The sequence below is a fragment of the Peromyscus maniculatus genome, chromosome 17 (genome assembly GCF_049852395.1).
Source record: "Peromyscus maniculatus bairdii isolate BWxNUB_F1_BW_parent chromosome 17, HU_Pman_BW_mat_3.1, whole genome shotgun sequence".
NCBI lineage: Eukaryota > Metazoa > Chordata > Mammalia > Rodentia > Cricetidae > Peromyscus > Peromyscus maniculatus.
In genome coordinates, this window is record NC_134868.1 from 59632797 (window position 1) to 59648855 (window position 16059).

At 51.7% G+C, this 16059-nt stretch overlaps 1 protein-coding gene across 1 annotated transcript in view; it reads left to right on the forward strand.

Moving 5' to 3' along the window:
- The window catches only part of Col4a1 (collagen type IV alpha 1 chain), a 118302-nt gene that overhangs the window by 95291 nt on the left and 6952 nt on the right, over positions 1-16059 (forward strand). Inside the window, exons 34-49 of the mRNA XM_006981332.4 lie at positions 233-385; positions 509-607; positions 706-795; positions 1424-1563; positions 2332-2458; positions 2549-2629; positions 3100-3198; positions 5586-5636; positions 6773-6958; positions 7714-7847; positions 9939-10011; positions 11420-11491; positions 12006-12134; positions 13493-13591; positions 14496-14708; positions 15514-15691. Of these exons, the coding sequence (XP_006981394.2) occupies positions 233-385; positions 509-607; positions 706-795; positions 1424-1563; positions 2332-2458; positions 2549-2629; positions 3100-3198; positions 5586-5636; positions 6773-6958; positions 7714-7847; positions 9939-10011; positions 11420-11491; positions 12006-12134; positions 13493-13591; positions 14496-14708; positions 15514-15691 (1924 nt within the window). The remainder of the gene's footprint in view (positions 1-232; positions 386-508; positions 608-705; positions 796-1423; positions 1564-2331; positions 2459-2548; positions 2630-3099; positions 3199-5585; positions 5637-6772; positions 6959-7713; positions 7848-9938; positions 10012-11419; positions 11492-12005; positions 12135-13492; positions 13592-14495; positions 14709-15513; positions 15692-16059) is intronic.

A 16059-nucleotide genomic window follows, 5' to 3' on the forward strand; every position in this document is an offset into this window, starting at 1 on the left:
ACTTGGGAAAGGGGGGAAGGGGTTCATCTAAATGACATGTGTTGGAATCATTAGCGGATAACGAACTTCAGAAGGTGGCTTTGCCTTCTCTACCTGGGGTCACATTCTCCCTTGTGACTGACTCACCATGATCTGGTTCTTCCCCAGCTTTGCAGGCTCTGGCTGGAAAGAGTGCCTTCCAGACAGGGCTGGGCCTGGATCTCACCCGGCACTTGCTCTCTTCCCTCTACAGGGGACCATGGCCTTCCGGGCTCCTCAGGACCCAGGGGAGACCCTGGCTTTAAAGGTGACAAGGGGGACATTGGGCTTCCTGGCATGCCAGGGTCTATGGAACACGTGGACATGGGCAGCATGAAGGGACAGAAAGGAGACCAAGGAGAGAAAGGTGAGTGGGGAAGAGAGCCCTCAGTGACAGAGGTGACAGAGCATACTACCAGGCCACCCTGCTCTTCCGGAGCCATTGCCTCCTAAGCAGATGTGGGAGCTCATGTTTTTCTGTGACATACAGGACAAATTGGACCCGCTGGTGATAAAGGTTCCCGAGGAGACCCTGGAACGCCAGGAGTGCCTGGGAAGGATGGGCAGGCAGGGCAACCTGGACAGCCAGGTAGGTGTGGACAGCATGGCCAGAGTCATTGTCAAGAAACCCAGGTCTCTGTGCATTTCATAGATGATGAACGCTGGGGTTTTTCTCTGTTATTCTAGGACCTAAAGGTGACCCAGGTCTTAGTGGAACACCAGGAGCCCCTGGACTCCCTGGGCCCAAAGGATCAGTTGGAGGAATGGGCATGCCAGGTAACGTGGATGTGGACATACGCGGTGTGCACATGGGGCTGGTGGGATGTCTGCAGAGTGGCACTGCTCACCAGGAAGACGGAGGGCCTGCTAGCCATGTCTCTAGCATACAGTCTCCTGTCTAGGATGGACAGCTTTTGGCTGACACTGTGATCATTGCTAAAAATGAATAAATCATACATACTGGACAGGAAGTGAAGTACGAGCTGCCCATGGACGACAAGTAGTTGGGGAGGTGGTTCTCAGCACAGGCTGGGAAGGGACAGCCAAGACTGGAAACCTGCCTGTCTCCTCCCAAGTCTTTATGAGGTGTTCCAGTTTCTTGCTTTAACACCCTAGGCTGTTGGTGATACCTGGCTGTGTCTACATGTCATAAACGCACACATGGTGTGTAAGACTCTCCCCGCTGTCTCGGGCTCCCCTGATGGTGGAGTTGTGTTTTGTTTCCCTCTTTATACAATGATGGTCTTTAAGGGGCGGAGGGAACGTTCCCCAGGGTGGCTCTGTTGCAGCTTGCCTGAGGAATCCCAGCTGTGTCGTGGGCCGACTGATAAGCACCGTGATTTGTGTTCTGTTACTGTTCGATGTTAGCGCCGTCAAATTCAAATTCCATTATTTGTGTCTCCAGGTTCACCTGGACAGAAAGGTGTGCCAGGCGTCCCCGGCCAACAGGGCGTCCCCGGCTTACCTGGAGAGAAGGGGGCAAAGGGAGAGAAAGGACAGTCGGGTATACCTGGCATCGGAATCCCCGGGCGGCCTGGTGACAAGGTAAACCTCCCCTGGTGCAGATACCTCCCCTCTCCGTGGAAATGTCCCTGACGTGTTTTTATAAACGATCTCAGCACATTCATGAACTGTGTCCTGTAACACCCCTTCCAACTAACTCAGAGTCATCTCCTCCTGCCTGTTCTCCCCAGGGAAAGATCTAGAAGCTCTTGGAGAGGTGAGGGTGGCTGCCAGGGAGGAAGAAGGGTGTGTAGCCGGAAGTTTTCTCTGATCCTGCCTGGCCCCGCGGTCCCGCAGCCACTTATAAAATAATCACTCAGAGACTTAATATTATTGACAAACTGTATGGTCCACGGCAGGCCTCTTGCTAGCCAGCTCTTACATCTCAAATCAACCCATTTCCATTAATCTGTGTTTTGCCATGGGTTCCAGTCTGCTGGCATGTTGTTCCTTGGGTGACAGGCTGGTGTCTCCTCTGCCTCTGCCTTCCTTTCTCCTGTCCCTCTCCTTGAATTTCCCGCCTGCCTCTAAGCTGCCTTGCCATAGGCCAAGACAGCTTTATTTATTAGCCAATGGGAGCAACCCATATTCACAGTATACAGAAAGACGTCCCCCAGCAGGGGTGGCCTGAGGAACTTGGCAAATGGAAAGGAGACAGTGTCAGCTCCACCTTTCTCAGGCACGGGCTTCATTTCTCTTCTGGGAAGCCTAGCAAATGGAATTCTGCAGTGTGATAGTCATTGCATCAAAATCCATTACCTGCTTGAGTCCTTCCAGAGCGCAGCTCATGCATCTGTTTCTTCATCGCAGGGAGACCAGGGGCTCGCTGGCTTCCCAGGCAGCCCTGGCGAGAAGGGAGAGAAAGGCAGCGCCGGAACCCCAGGGATGCCAGGGTCCCCAGGCCCAAGGGGGTCTCCAGGGAGCATCGGCCATCCAGGTAGTAGGGCTGGGTGACCTCTGGACACTCGGTCACAAGCAAGGACAGTTCAGGAGCACACAACCTCTACATTTTCATTTCTCTCTCTAGGAAGCCCAGGCCTGCCTGGAGAAAAGGGAGACAAGGGCCTCCCAGGACTGGATGGCATTCCCGGTGTCAAAGGAGAAGCAGGTAGGGACCCTTTGCTGGCACTTGGGTGGGCAGAGGATGAGCACCCATGCTTGATGGGGGCTAGAGGGTGTAGTCTGCTGAGCCTCGTGGGATCATCCTTCACTGTGAACCAGGCCCTAGGATGCTGTTGGGGGTCTGGGGTCAGCTGGTCCTCTTCCTCCACTTTCAAGGACTGAGTCTGTAGGGGGTTCATGGTTTTGGGCAGGTCAGGAACTAGGGCTAGCATCTCCAAGCTGCTTCTGTAGTGATGTGGGCGTTTCAGACATTTCCCTCCTCTCTCTCTGTGAGCACTGGGTGTGGTCTATGCTGGTCCTAGCAGCAGAGAGGGTCCTGTGGGAGGGTGTCAGTCAGAACTGGTTCCAGGGATGCACGTGCAGGGAACAGCTCCTTATGATGCCTGAAAGGGGTCGCTTCGTAGGAGCTATGGTGCTAAGGGGGCCCATGAGTGATTGTTGTCCTCTCTCCCCAAGGTCTTCCTGGGACTCCCGGCCCCACCGGCCCAGCTGGCCAGAAGGGAGAGCCTGGCAGTGATGGAATCCCAGGGTCAGCAGGAGAGAAGGGAGAACCAGGTAGGTCCTGCTCCTTTTCCCACTCAGAGCCTGCACGCTTTCCTGAGCGAATACAGAGACACGCGTGCTGTGTTCCCTGGAGCTCCTAAAACAGATGTGGACATGAGGGATGGGACTGGATCGGCCTGGGGATGCTCTTCTTCTCTTAGGGGAGGGTCCAGGAGACACAGATGCACACTTGGCGGGGAGAAATGCCACCTTTGCTACTTGGCTGATGTCCGCCACGACAAGACAAACAAAATGGAAAATTCCTCTGTGCAGCGTTTTCCCCAGTTTGGGAAAGGGTCCTAGTCCCCCAGGGTCTGGGGGTAACAGGGACAGTTTGACTCAGCAGGGGACCCTGAGTCAAGCCCGATGGGAGAGGAGCAGCTGGATCTCCTCGCTGTTACTGCTGCCCACTCTCCAGTTCTTTTTCTCATTCTCTGTCAAGATGGGTTTTAAGACACCTTTTCTACTTCCTCCTCCATCTGAATCTCTCCTCTACCCAGAGCCAGTGTGTTGTTATTTGTTTTTGCTCTTTTGAGGTGGGGGGCATCACCCAGCTCCCAAGTAAATAACATATGGAAGCTTATTCTTAATTATGAATGCCCGGCCTTAGCTTGGCGTGTTCCTCGCTTCTTAACTTTAAATGAACCTGTCTGTCTTTTGTTTCTGGGCTTTTACCTTTCTCTATTCCTGTATACCTTTCTTTGTTTCTTCCTCCAGGGCTGGCTGTGTAGCTGGGTGGCTGGTCCCTGGGTCCTCTTCCTTCTCTCCTTCTTTCTGCCCAGATTTCTCCTATTTATTCTCTCTGCTTGCCAACCCCACCTATTCCTCTCTCCTGCCTCGCTATTGGCCGGATCAGTTCTTTATTAGACCATCAGGTGTTTCAGGCAGGCACAGTAACACAGCTTCACAGAGTTAAACAAATGCAGCATACACAAAGGTAACACGCCTTAGAATAATATTCTACCACATTAGTGTGCAGCGGGCTCTCCTTCCCACGGCCCAGCCCTGCACTTTTCCCACCTCCTGTGAGAGCAGTGAAACGTCTGGGGGATCGTCTGAGGAGAGCCCGTCTGTGTGTCTCCGAGGTGGTCATGCTGCCCAGGACTGATGGGGGGGGGGGTTTATTCTGGCCAAGCAGAACGGGAGAGTCAGCGTCAGCTCATGCTGCAGTCCCCTCCTCACCCTTGGCTTTTCGCAGCAGTGATTGGCAGCAGCCAGGAGCATGTGCTGGTGCTTCAGCTCCTGAGGGTGTGGGGAGCCTCAGCTCCTCAGGAACACAGCTGTCAGGCCTAGAGTGCCTGGGACCCTGGGTTCTTAAAGCAGGGCAGGTTCCCGGAATTTTAGCAGCTGAAGCCTTTTCCAACCATTACTCTCTCTGCGGCTTCTGCTCTCTGTCTTTCCTGCCCTGGCCGTTCTCCGAAGCTCTTCAGCCCCCCTCTGGTCTCTGCCGCCACAGCCTCCTCCTGTGTTCTCAGCTCCGTCCATTCTGTTGATGATAAAGATCCAGCGTGTGTAAGAACCCTGGCCTGCCGTAGTGAGACCTGCCGCAGATGAACAAGACTAGGCAGGGAAAGACCAAGAGGAAGTCTCTTGGTGAACACCAGGGGGCAGCAGACTGGAGAAAGGAGCCAAGTGCCTGCTTATAAAAGGACGGAGGGGGTGTGTCAAGGGTGTTTGCACCAGTCGCAGGCCTTTTCTTCTCCTGGGCCACCAATGGGAGGTGCTTCTTCTGGGACCTGGGTGAAGATGGCTGCAGGGCCATTTAGGATTCCTGGGTCTTGACTTGCTATGTTCTGAGATGTGTTTGGGTCATCTGGAGCCACTGGAGCGTCCTCAGACGGTAATGGATCCAGACAGCCGGGTCGCAATGAGGGTGGTCCTCTGGTACCAGAAGTAGGTCTGCTTGGCTGATCCATTCCCTGCCCAAGGCTGCCCAGGCCTTCTAAGGGCAGGGTCTGCACGATGGCTGCCTGTTTCCATCGAGTCTACACAGAAAGCTTAGAAACGGTGTTTGTGATAAAGACTTAAAAGCTAGACAGAACTCTCAGTTCTAGCAATGATCAACAGGACGCCTCGCTGTGTTTACCTTCTGCCTAGTGCCCCAGGGAGAGGTGAGGCCCCTGATCGCCCCTGAAGGAAATGAGCAATCGTGAGCCCAGGTCATTTCTGCTCAGCACCTCAGTGATCCTTGCAGAGAGGTCCTTAGGGAGTACGCATGCTGAGTCCCCAGTCCCAGTGCGGGTGTCATGGCAACTGCTGGGATGTAACTGTGCTCCCAGCTTCCTCAGAACGACTTCCCATGTGCTCTGCAAGGGACATGGGCACCAGCAGAGGGGACATTGCCTCCTGCTGTCTCTGCAGCTGAGTAAAAGGCATGTCCTTCTGTCTTCGTCCTGTAGGTCTTCCAGGAAGAGGCTTCCCAGGCTTCCCAGGGAACAAAGGAGACAAAGGTAACGCTCGGTTTCACACACACCTTTCTGTCTGCCGGGGCCACCACAGTGGGGGGACAGGGGCCACAGTCGTGGGATTCGGCATGCCCCTCTTAGCAAGGCAGTGACTGTCCAGTGGCTAATGGATGTCCTGTGGTTACGCCATCTAATTCGCGGTTGACATGGTATGTGGTACCTGCCAAATACCATTTGATATTAGTATTGCTTAAGTTTTGGGTAACGTGTAAACATGGGTTCCCATCCCTTGTAAGCTCTCAGTTTTTTGTTTTTTAAAATTAATTAGTTAATTAATTAACAGTGTATGCCTGAGTATAAGTATATATGTCTATATACTGTAAGCTGCCATGGGGGTGCTGGGAACTAACCTGGGTCCTCTGTAAGGGCAGTAAGTGCCCTCAGCTGCTGAGGCATCTCTCCAGCCCTGACTTTCTTATTTTTTAAAAATAGCTTTTTTTGGGGCGGGGGGAATAATGTTACCATACAATAGAGAGCATATATTTAAAGTCTGTCATTCTTTAAGTTTTGACTCATGTATGCACCCGTGGGAACAATGCATTCTGGGTAGTGTCACATCTGTTATCCTATAGCTGCTCTGTTGCTTCTGATCTTCCATCCTGCACCCCGACCTCCAAGACAACCCTCCCCTAAGCAAATACCCATCTCCGTTTGGGAGCCATGAATGACCTTATATCATGCAAGCACAATTGGTCAGTCTGCACTTTTTGTGGCCTGACTTCTTCCCGCAGCACATCTGGGGTGCAGTTTTCATGTTACTTAATCAGTCCCCCCCCCCCCCCCTCGATTGCCGAGCAGGGTTCCACAGAGTTAGCTTTGTCCGTGTCTTGGAAAGAGGAAGCCCTTGGTTTTGTTAGTGTGGTTGCTTGAAGACTCCAACACACCTAAGATACCTTTGTTGCGGGACACATCTTTTAAAATAAAGAACAACTGGGTTCTTTTTCTCAGCCAGGCCATGGAAGGAAGCCAGCACACTCCTTTCCTCCTGGAGCCCTGAGGAAGCCTGCACTGAAGGAGCTTCCTGGCGGGTGGGAGGGGTTTCATCCCTGGCCGTCAGTGTGTGTAGCGTCTCTTCGGTCTGTGTTCCTCTGGTCACCGTTCTCCCCCCACCCCCCATGCAGGTTCCAAGGGTGAAGTGGGCTTCCCTGGCTTAGCTGGGAGTCCAGGAATTCCGGGAGCCAAGGGCGAGCAAGGATTCATGGGTCCTCCGGGCCCTCAAGGACAACCCGGCTTACCTGGCACTCCCGGTCACCCTGTGGAGGGGCCTAAAGGAGACCGAGGACCTCAGGGTCAACCCGGCCTGCCAGGTAAGGGCTTTCCACCAGACATGCTCAAGTTATCAAGCTCAGAACTGATCTTTGTGTTTTCCTTTCTATTAAGTTTAATTCGAGGGCTGCAGGAAAGGAAATGACCAAGAAAGACACCTCACGGATGACATTTGGGGTCCTGCTTTAATCAGGGCAGTACTCTAATGCTTTCCACCTTGAGCTTGCCTACCATGGTGGTGTTGTAGGTGCTCCAGACACTATGATTTCAGGGACTTTGGAAGCCAACGCTGTGACGTTTTCATGAATACTCTACAGTGATGTCATACATCCCCACACTTCATCACCATGTGACTTTATTATTCACTTATTTTAGTGGCACTGGGCATGGAACCTAGGCGTTGTGTATGCTAGACGAGTGCTCTACTCCTGAGCTACACCCCAGACCTTTTATCATCATCATCATTGTTTTACTAAGTTGTCCGCACTGGTCTTGAACTTACTCACTATGTAGCCTGATACAATGGAACTTGGTTTCCTACCTGCTTCCATCTCTGGAATGGCTGGGCTGACAGACCTGGGCCACCACTGCCAACGGACAGGCCACGTGGACGTTGGGTCTGGGGTTTATATGAGCATTCTTCCTTGATGTCTTCGAGGGCTGTGTTGCTCTACAAGGCCATGGGGCTGAGGCTGTAGACCGTTGATAGCAGTACTTACTGCGCCATAGCACAGTGACACAGTCCGCAGGAGTCCCCACCCACCTTAACTGTGTGTCCTTTTGTCCTTCACATTAGGGCATCCGGGACCTATGGGGCCTCCAGGGTTCCCTGGAATCAATGGGCCGAAAGGTGAAAAGGGAAATCCAGGTTGGCCAGGAGCTCCTGGGATTATAGGCCCTAAGGGAGACCCAGGATTTCAAGGCATGCCGGTGAGTGGTGAAGTGTAGAAATGTTTTCCAAAAGGTGGCTTTTCTAGTCAGGAGTCCCAAATGTGTGTACACGTGTGTGACACTCTCCAGACTCTAAAGCAGTGCTTTCCTTTGGTACCAGCATAGGAAACCATTACAACATGTTTTTTTTTACAATCTACTTCATAGGAACCATTAAAAAGGAAAATGCTATACTGCTGTAGAGTACAGTTCAGTGCCCGACTTTACAACCTCTTTACAAATTCAGTGGCTTGGTAAAGACTAGTTCTGTGCAGCCTTGCAATTGTTTTCAGGAGTTGGCAGTGGGATGGGTGTGTTGTAGGTGATGCCATGGACCAGTCTGCAGGGCATGTAGCTCATGAGCTACCAGTAGTGTGTGTGTGGGGTGTGTGTGTGTGTGTGTGTGTGTGTGTGTGTGTGTGTGTGTGTGTTGGGGGTGTTAATTCAGCTTCGGTTTCCTCTAGTTCTAGGAGAACCCCACTCTAAGGTAGAGTAGCTGTTTCTGTTGCATTCTGGGTCTGCCCACCACCCTGGCTGAGGTTCACATTGGATTCTCGGCTCAGCCATCACCCTGGCTGGAGTGTAGCTTTTATGTTTGCTCGTGGAGGTCAAACAGATGTCAGCTGAGGTTCTCCTCTGCGCCTGTGTCTGCCTCCGTTTCTCCCCTCTTTCTGCCTCTCTCTCTCTCTCTCTCTCTCTCTCTCTCTCTCTCTCTCTCTCCTCTAATGCACTTTGAAAGAGAGTGTGAGTCCAGAGAGTTGGGATAGGGCAGAGTTGTAGGTGACCCCTGCTGGGGTGGAATAGCACTCAGGGTTTTATTTGAAGTCCACGCTGGTGGTTGTTCATCAGTAGCAGAGAGGACATTGGGCACCAATTCACAGGCAGACACAGAGCAGGTGAGCTTGCCGTACAGTCAGAACAAGTGTTACTGTGATTCTTCTGGGTTTTGTTTCTGGGTAGATCTAGGGGTCAAGCCCGTGGCCCCAGGGAAACATTCCATTGCTGCTTTTAACTTCTGAGTCTTCAGGCTGTGAGGGTTAGAAATGACGGTGCACACTGGCTCCACAGAGTGACCGTAGTCACTCTTACCCACCCCTTGTCCTCCATGCCGCCTGTACATCTCCCCCTCCCCCCGTACATGGGGGGAGGGATTCTCTGTTTTCATCTCCTTATATATTACAGTTTCTCAGTGTACAAGTAGAGGCAACTTTCTAGTTATTCACACGGTCCTGGTTTCATTCATCAGTCATACTCTTTTCTGGTGCCAGTCACTCTCTGTCTCTCTGTATACACATTGTATAAATCAGTGTGTCTACTCAGGTATACATGTTTTATACATGCAGACTTCTGGAACTTTTCAAATTAGGATAAGCAGATCTACATCAGAAATAAATTTTTCTGCACATGGCTATGCATGCCTAGAGAAAAAGACAACTACATTGAAATAGCAAAGAGATGAGCCAATATTCTTTTTTTTTTTTTAATTTTTATGTTTTTGTTTTTCTGGAGCTGAGGACCGGACCCAGGGCCTTATACTTGCTAGGCAAGCGCTCTACCACTGAGCTAAATCCCCAACCCCGAGCCAATATTCTTGAGTATATATTGTTATGTTACGTGCACTCAAGTATAGTTGTATTACAAAGGAAACTTGTCCTTCTTTAGTATTTTTAAATGTTTTTTTTTCATCACTAAAATCATAATTCACATGAGACATGAAACTGATTCCAAAGAGCAGTCACTACTCTTTGACGGTTGGGGGAGTTTCCAGGAGGGGGTGTGGCCCTGGTGGCCCTGGGTTTGTCTCCGTGGCAAGTGTCCGTGGTGTTCTGGCTGTGTTCATGGCATCATGCTGGTGGCTGGGGACAGTGGCTATAGGATTGAAGGAACTGACTGTGTATATGGACCAGAAGAGGAAGACCAGGGCCAGTGTTGAGATATCCTCTCCCCCTGTTATGTCATTTAAGGAATCGTAAGACCCCATCAGTTAACAAACCCCTGTGCAGAACATGGCAGGGCTTTCCCCCTGACAGTGTGGAACTGACCACGGGTGTCCTGGGCCATCTCCAGCTCACACTTCCTTTGTGTGTTTAGGGCATTGGCGGATCTCCAGGGATCACAGGTTCAAAGGGAGATATGGGACCCCCAGGAGTTCCTGGATTCCAAGGTAAGACACTGAAGTCTGAGCCTGGCAGCCTTCTGTCGAGGGCATGCTGTTCCAAGGCCTTCTGAGCACACATGCTCCAATATTCAGATGCCAGCATGGCCGCAGCAAGAGATAATGCTGTCTTCAGGTTAAAAATGCAGTATATTTCCCTGCTTTTGAGACAAGGTCTTGCTGTTACAGGCTGACCTTAAGCTTATGGCAACACTCCTGCCTCAGCCCCTGAGTGCTGGGATTCTAGCTGCTTACTACTGCTGCCAGCTAAAAATGACCTTTCTATGTGGCGTGGGTGGTCGATGAAAGGCATTCTGATTTTCTTAGTTAAGAACCAGTGGACCACATATGCCTCAGTCACTTGAATCTTGACAAGAAGTTGTATATTGTTGGTTGTTTTTACTCTTGGCTCTTTCGGGGGGCCCACCACCCAGCTCCCAAATAAATCACATATGGAGGCTTATTCTATAAATGCCCAGCCTTAGCTTGGCTTGTTTCTTGCCAGCTTTTCTTAACCTTGATTATCCCATTTATCTTTGGTCTCTGGGCTTTTACCTTTTTCTATTTCTGTATTTCTCTCTCTCTCTCTCTCTCTCTCTCTCTCTCTCTCTCTCTCTCTCTCTCTCTCTCTCTCTCTCTTGCTGGTTGTGTAGCTGGGTGGCTGGCCCCTGGCATCCTCCTCCTCCTTTCACTCCTTGATCTCTCTTTCTTTATCTTCCTTTCCTCCCAGATTTCTCCTTCTCTTTATTCTCTCTGCTTGCTAGCTCTGCCCATCCTTTCTCCTGCCTTGCTGTTGGCTGTAAGGTGTTTTAGGCAGGCAAAGTAACACAGCTTTACAGAGTTAAACAAATGCAACATAAAAGAATGCAACACAGCTTTGCATCATTAAACAAATGTTCCACAGCATAAACAAATGAAACACACCTTAAAATAATATTCTACAACAGTTGTGGCTTTGAGCTATTCATTAGTTTATCAGTGCAGTCAGCAGACATGTTCTGGGTGCTAGCAGTCACTCTACAGGTGTCTTTGGTCTGTCAGACAAATTGTGACCACTGACTCCCTCGTGTGCCTCTGCCCTGATCGCCACTACCTAAGAGTGGCTGCTTATAAAAGGATGGCTTCTGACTCTGGAAAGAAAAGTTCCATGAGCTACTGCAGCTGAAAGAATAGCACATTTTCTTCCCTGGAGATAAATGGGAACATGTTCACTGTGTGTGTATGCACCCATGATGTATGCTTGCATATGTGCATGTCTGCATGCACATGCGGGGATGCCATGGTGTGTATATCTTTGCACATGGACTGTGCCTGCATATGCATACACACACGTTTGTGTATGTGTGGGAGTATGCACCCCTAATTCTTGCATATGGTTGAAAGCTCTGTGCAGTGACAATGTCCTTTTCCCACCCAGGTCAGAAAGGTCTTCCTGGCCTCCAGGGAGTGAAGGGAGACCAGGGAGATCAAGGCATACCCGGCCCCAAAGGTAGGTGAATTGTTAGTGCGCCAGACTTGATCGATGACCCGGAGAGATGCAGATGCCACCAAACACACAGGACTTGAGGGGGTGACTTTCCAGGTGTCAAATGAGTGGAAATGGGGACGAGAAATTCTTGTGGGCTGCTGCTGGAGTTTTCAGCTGACCTGTCTTGATAGTGGAATTGTTCAGTGTGACTCAGAGTCCAGGGGAGCAGAGAGGGGCGTTTGCTGAACCACCATGTGTTGGGGATCCAGCGTGTTGCATAGGCTTCGACATCAGGCTGACACCAGCCTCTTAGAGTCAGGACGGAACAAAATCCCCATCTGCCACTCACCCTGACGACTCCAATGGCTTGTGCTGTGCCCACGGTGTCAGGAGAGGGCAGGGTGCCAGCTGTTGGTCTCCAGCATGGACTGGAGCCCGGGGTTGATGTGGGGTTGCGGATGGGACAGTGGCTGCCAAAGCTGCTTTTGATCACTCTACTGACATCGAGCTGATCCTCTGCCTGCCATTCCCACAGGTCTCCAAGGTCCCCCAGGGCCCCCAGGTCCATATGATGTCATCAAAGGAGAACCAGGGCTCCCTGGTCCAGAGGGTCCCCCTGGTCTAAAAGGGCTCCAAGGACCACCAGGGCCGAAAGGACAGCAAGGTGAGGCCTCGGGTTGTGTGGGTGCCTGGGTGTCTGTGTGGGGTTTCCTACCGCCTATGTTCTAAGACCAAGAGTCTGAGTTGTGGTTGATTATACAAACATGTTTAAAGTATACCGGACATAGTAATAAAGGTTTTGAAAGGAACCTTCCCCCCACCCCCACCCCCAACACACACCAAAAGCAAGCCAAAATACAGGAAAACCACAGGCTTTTACAACTCAACATATCTTGGCTTAGTTAGAAACATCCAGGGCTGGAGAGATGGCTTAGTGGTTAAGGGCTGCTCTTCCAAAGGTCCTGAGTTCAATTTTCAGCAACCACATGGTGGCTCGCAGCCATCTGTAATGAGATCTGGCGCCCTCTTCTGGCCAGCAGGCGTACATGCAGACAGAACACTGTATGCATAATAAAAAAAAAAAAAAAAAAAAAGAAAAAGAAAAAGAAACATCCAGAACCTTGCTTGGCAGGGCAGCAGGCAGGGTGGAGCATCAGACTCCTGTGGGCTCCTGGGGTTGCTGCTCTCCAAGCAACCATCTGTGAGTGAAGGCCTCGTGGTTCCTTCCCCATGTTCCCAGCACACCCTCCCCCGGGTGCTGGCTGTTACTGTTTCAGGAGCTGGGGGGTGAGGGGCAGGCAGAAAGCCGAGGCGTTGAAGGCAGTGTCCAGGAAAAGTTAAACTTCAAGCTGCTTATGAGTGAGTTAACTGTACACGTGAGAACAGAAAACTGCCACGTCAGCTTCCTGTGGCCTCGACACTGAGACTCTAGACCCGTGGTTCTCGGTCTTCCTGATGCTGCGACCCTTTAATACAGTTCCCCATGCTGTGGTGACCCCAACCGTAAAACAATTCCATTGTTACTTCATAACGGTTTCGCCACTGTTATGAATCATAATGTAGACATCTGATATATGACCCCCGCTGGGGTCCTGACCCACAGGTTGAGAACCACTGCTCTAGAGCATACATAGCAAGAGGGGAGGTTAGGCTACCCCACCCCCACCCCCCAGTCCCCTTTACTTTTCCCTTTCCTTGTCTGGCTGCCACATAACAGCCACAGGAAGCTTGGGGGTGCTCAGGGGACATTTGAGGGACAGGGTTGGGGTGATACTCCCCACGTGCAGTATGCCAGTCGAGACTCTGGCAGGGGGAGCCCTGGGCTCTGCAGGAAGCAGCCGGGTCCACCCAGGCCGTGATGGGCTGCCAGGATCCATAGGCCACTCAGGCACACCTTCTCACCAGCGGACCAGGCCCTGTGCTTGCTCCCCAAAGATGAAAAATAACCTTCCAGAAGGGAAGAAAGAGGGACAGGTTGCTGCTCACCAGACAAGCTCACAGATTCTTCTCCCTCTCCCACAGGTGTGACAGGCTCAGTGGGCTTGCCTGGACCCCCAGGTGTCCCTGGGTTTGATGGCGCTCCTGGCCAGAAAGGAGAGACTGGACCCTTTGGACCACCTGGTAGGTCTTTAGAGCAGAAACAATAGATCCAGGTCTGAGAAACCTCAAAAGGAAGTTTGAGTAGTACTGATGGGCTACTAAGGAGAAGAGATGGGCTGGCAGGGGCACGGGGGGGGGGGGGGGGGGTGGTGGTGGGGTGGGGTGGTGGTGGTGGGGGGATGGGGGGGAGCTGAGACTTGTTTTCTGCATAGTGATGGAGATGAGTTGAGATGTGTGCTTTCCAGAGCAGCCAAGAGGGTGGGCCCCTGTGGCTTCCCAACAGCACGGTGTTCTGCGGCTACAAAAATTCTGTGGAGCCACAGCTAGCGGAAAGTAGAATTGAAAAATAATAATAATGTCAGTGTTTTTCTCAAGGCCGCTGGCATGGGACAAACTTCATGGGAAGCAGAAATTAGATGACTAGCCCACGGTGATAGAAAGCTGAGACCTAGGTGTCCCCGAGCAAAGAGCACAGCCCTGCAGCCCTGGGGCAGTGTGTGGTGTGACTGTCCCAGGGAATGCAGGACCCGGTGCCTGAGTCTGGTTTACTCCGGCTTTCAGATGAGGGTAACGCTGTTTGAATGATTCTGTAGTGACCCCCACTTTGAGGAGCCTGGGATTCCTTATGAATGGAGCAGTGGAGTTAGATCGCAGGCTACTTCATTTACTCACTGAAGGGTGTGTCCCTTGCCACACACTGGGCTCCTAAAGCCATGCCAAGGTGGAATGTGGAGGAGACAGGAATGCCCCCGGGAGGAGGCCTGTGTTAGTTTCACTCTTCCCTTAGCATTTGTTTTGTGCCGTGAAAGGTCAGACGCTCCTGATGCTTTCAGGCGATGCAGACAGCCAAAGCTCTTTGGAAATGGATTCTGGGGGCTTTGGAGGGGACTAAATGGTAACTAAGGCATTGATTTGTCTTCTACAGGTCCGAGAGGGTTTCCTGGTCCACCAGGCCCTGATGGGCTGCCGGGATCCATGGGTCCCCCGGGTACCCCATCTGTGGACCATGGCTTCCTTGTGACCAGGCATAGTCAGACAACAGATGATCCACTGTGTCCTCCAGGGACCAAAATTCTTTACCATGGGTTCTCTCTGCTCTATGTGCAGGGCAACGAGCGGGCCCACGGACAGGACTTGGGTAAGATGCAGTTCCTTCCCCGTGTGATACGTGGTGGGTTCCCAACTCCATACACCGTGTCCTGGTCTCTGCCACAGTGTGGAGGGCCAGATAGGCAGTGTCTCCTGAGGAGGGCTGCTCCATCTCCCTTCGCCCTCACACAATGAGCCCTTAATTCAGCAGCTTCTCTTTGTCTTTTGAGAAGCCATGGACTATGAGGGCTGATTCCTTGGATATGTTGAAATTGATAAAAGGTCAGCCCTCACTTCTGTATTAAGTACAGTCAGGGTTCCTGTAGTGTCGTGCTTAGCCGTTTGCAGCTTTCTTAAGAACCGGGCTGCTTAATGGCTGCTCCTCTAGAAATGCACCCTGTTATTCTGATGGAGGCTCTCTGCATCTTCGGTTCTGCAACCCCGACCCAAGTTCCTTTGGTTCATCAGGAAGCCATATATCTGCCCATTATCTTCAGCGGCTCCTGGGACCCTCCACCGAGTTACACCCTAGTGTTGTGTGCTTGTGATATAGCTGAAAGAAGGTAGAACCGCAGTGGCCGTGGGACCACAGTGACAGCCCACCCTGTTAGCCACCCAACAGGGCGCGTTTCCTTCCCTCAAGCACGTCTGCGTGGCTCTTTACCGTTCTCTTTTTGCCCCATCGGGGGAAATCTCATCTGCCCCTCACTCACCATCATCCTAGCCTGCCCTGTTTGCCTCCTTCTCTCTGACGAGAATGTCAAGTGTCAGTTTCCGCCCCGGGGTGCCGTCGGTCGAATGTGAGGACCGACCGGACCGCAGGCTCTCACCTCCCGGTGTTCTCTCCGGTGCAGGCACGGCCGGCAGCTGTCTGCGCAAGTTCAGCACGATGCCTTTCCTCTTCTGCAACATCAACAACGTCTGCAACTTCGCCTCCAGGAACGACTACTCTTACTGGCTGTCCACGCCAGAGCCCATGCCCATGTCCATGGCGCCCATCTCTGGGGACAACATTCGGCCCTTCATTAGCAGGTGAGCTCAGCATTCACGGGGCTCATGCAAAATTAGATAAGAAGCAGCTGTCTGTATTTGGCCTTGAACTTACAGAGACCCACCTGCTTCTGCCTTCCCGGTGCTGGGTTGCACCACGGTGCTCTTTTTCTTTTTAAAAAACATATTTTATTTTACTTTGTGTGTGTGTGTATGTGTGTGTGTGTGTGTGTGTGTGTGTGTGTGTGTGTGTGTGTGTGCATGTGTGCACATGAGTGTAGGTGTCCTTATAGCCAGAGGATCAGATCCCTGTGGAGCTGGAGTTACAGGTGGTTGTGAGTCACCTGGAATGGGTGCTGGGAACCTCTCTCGGGTTCTTTGCATATCCTCAGCCACAGTAAACCATCTCT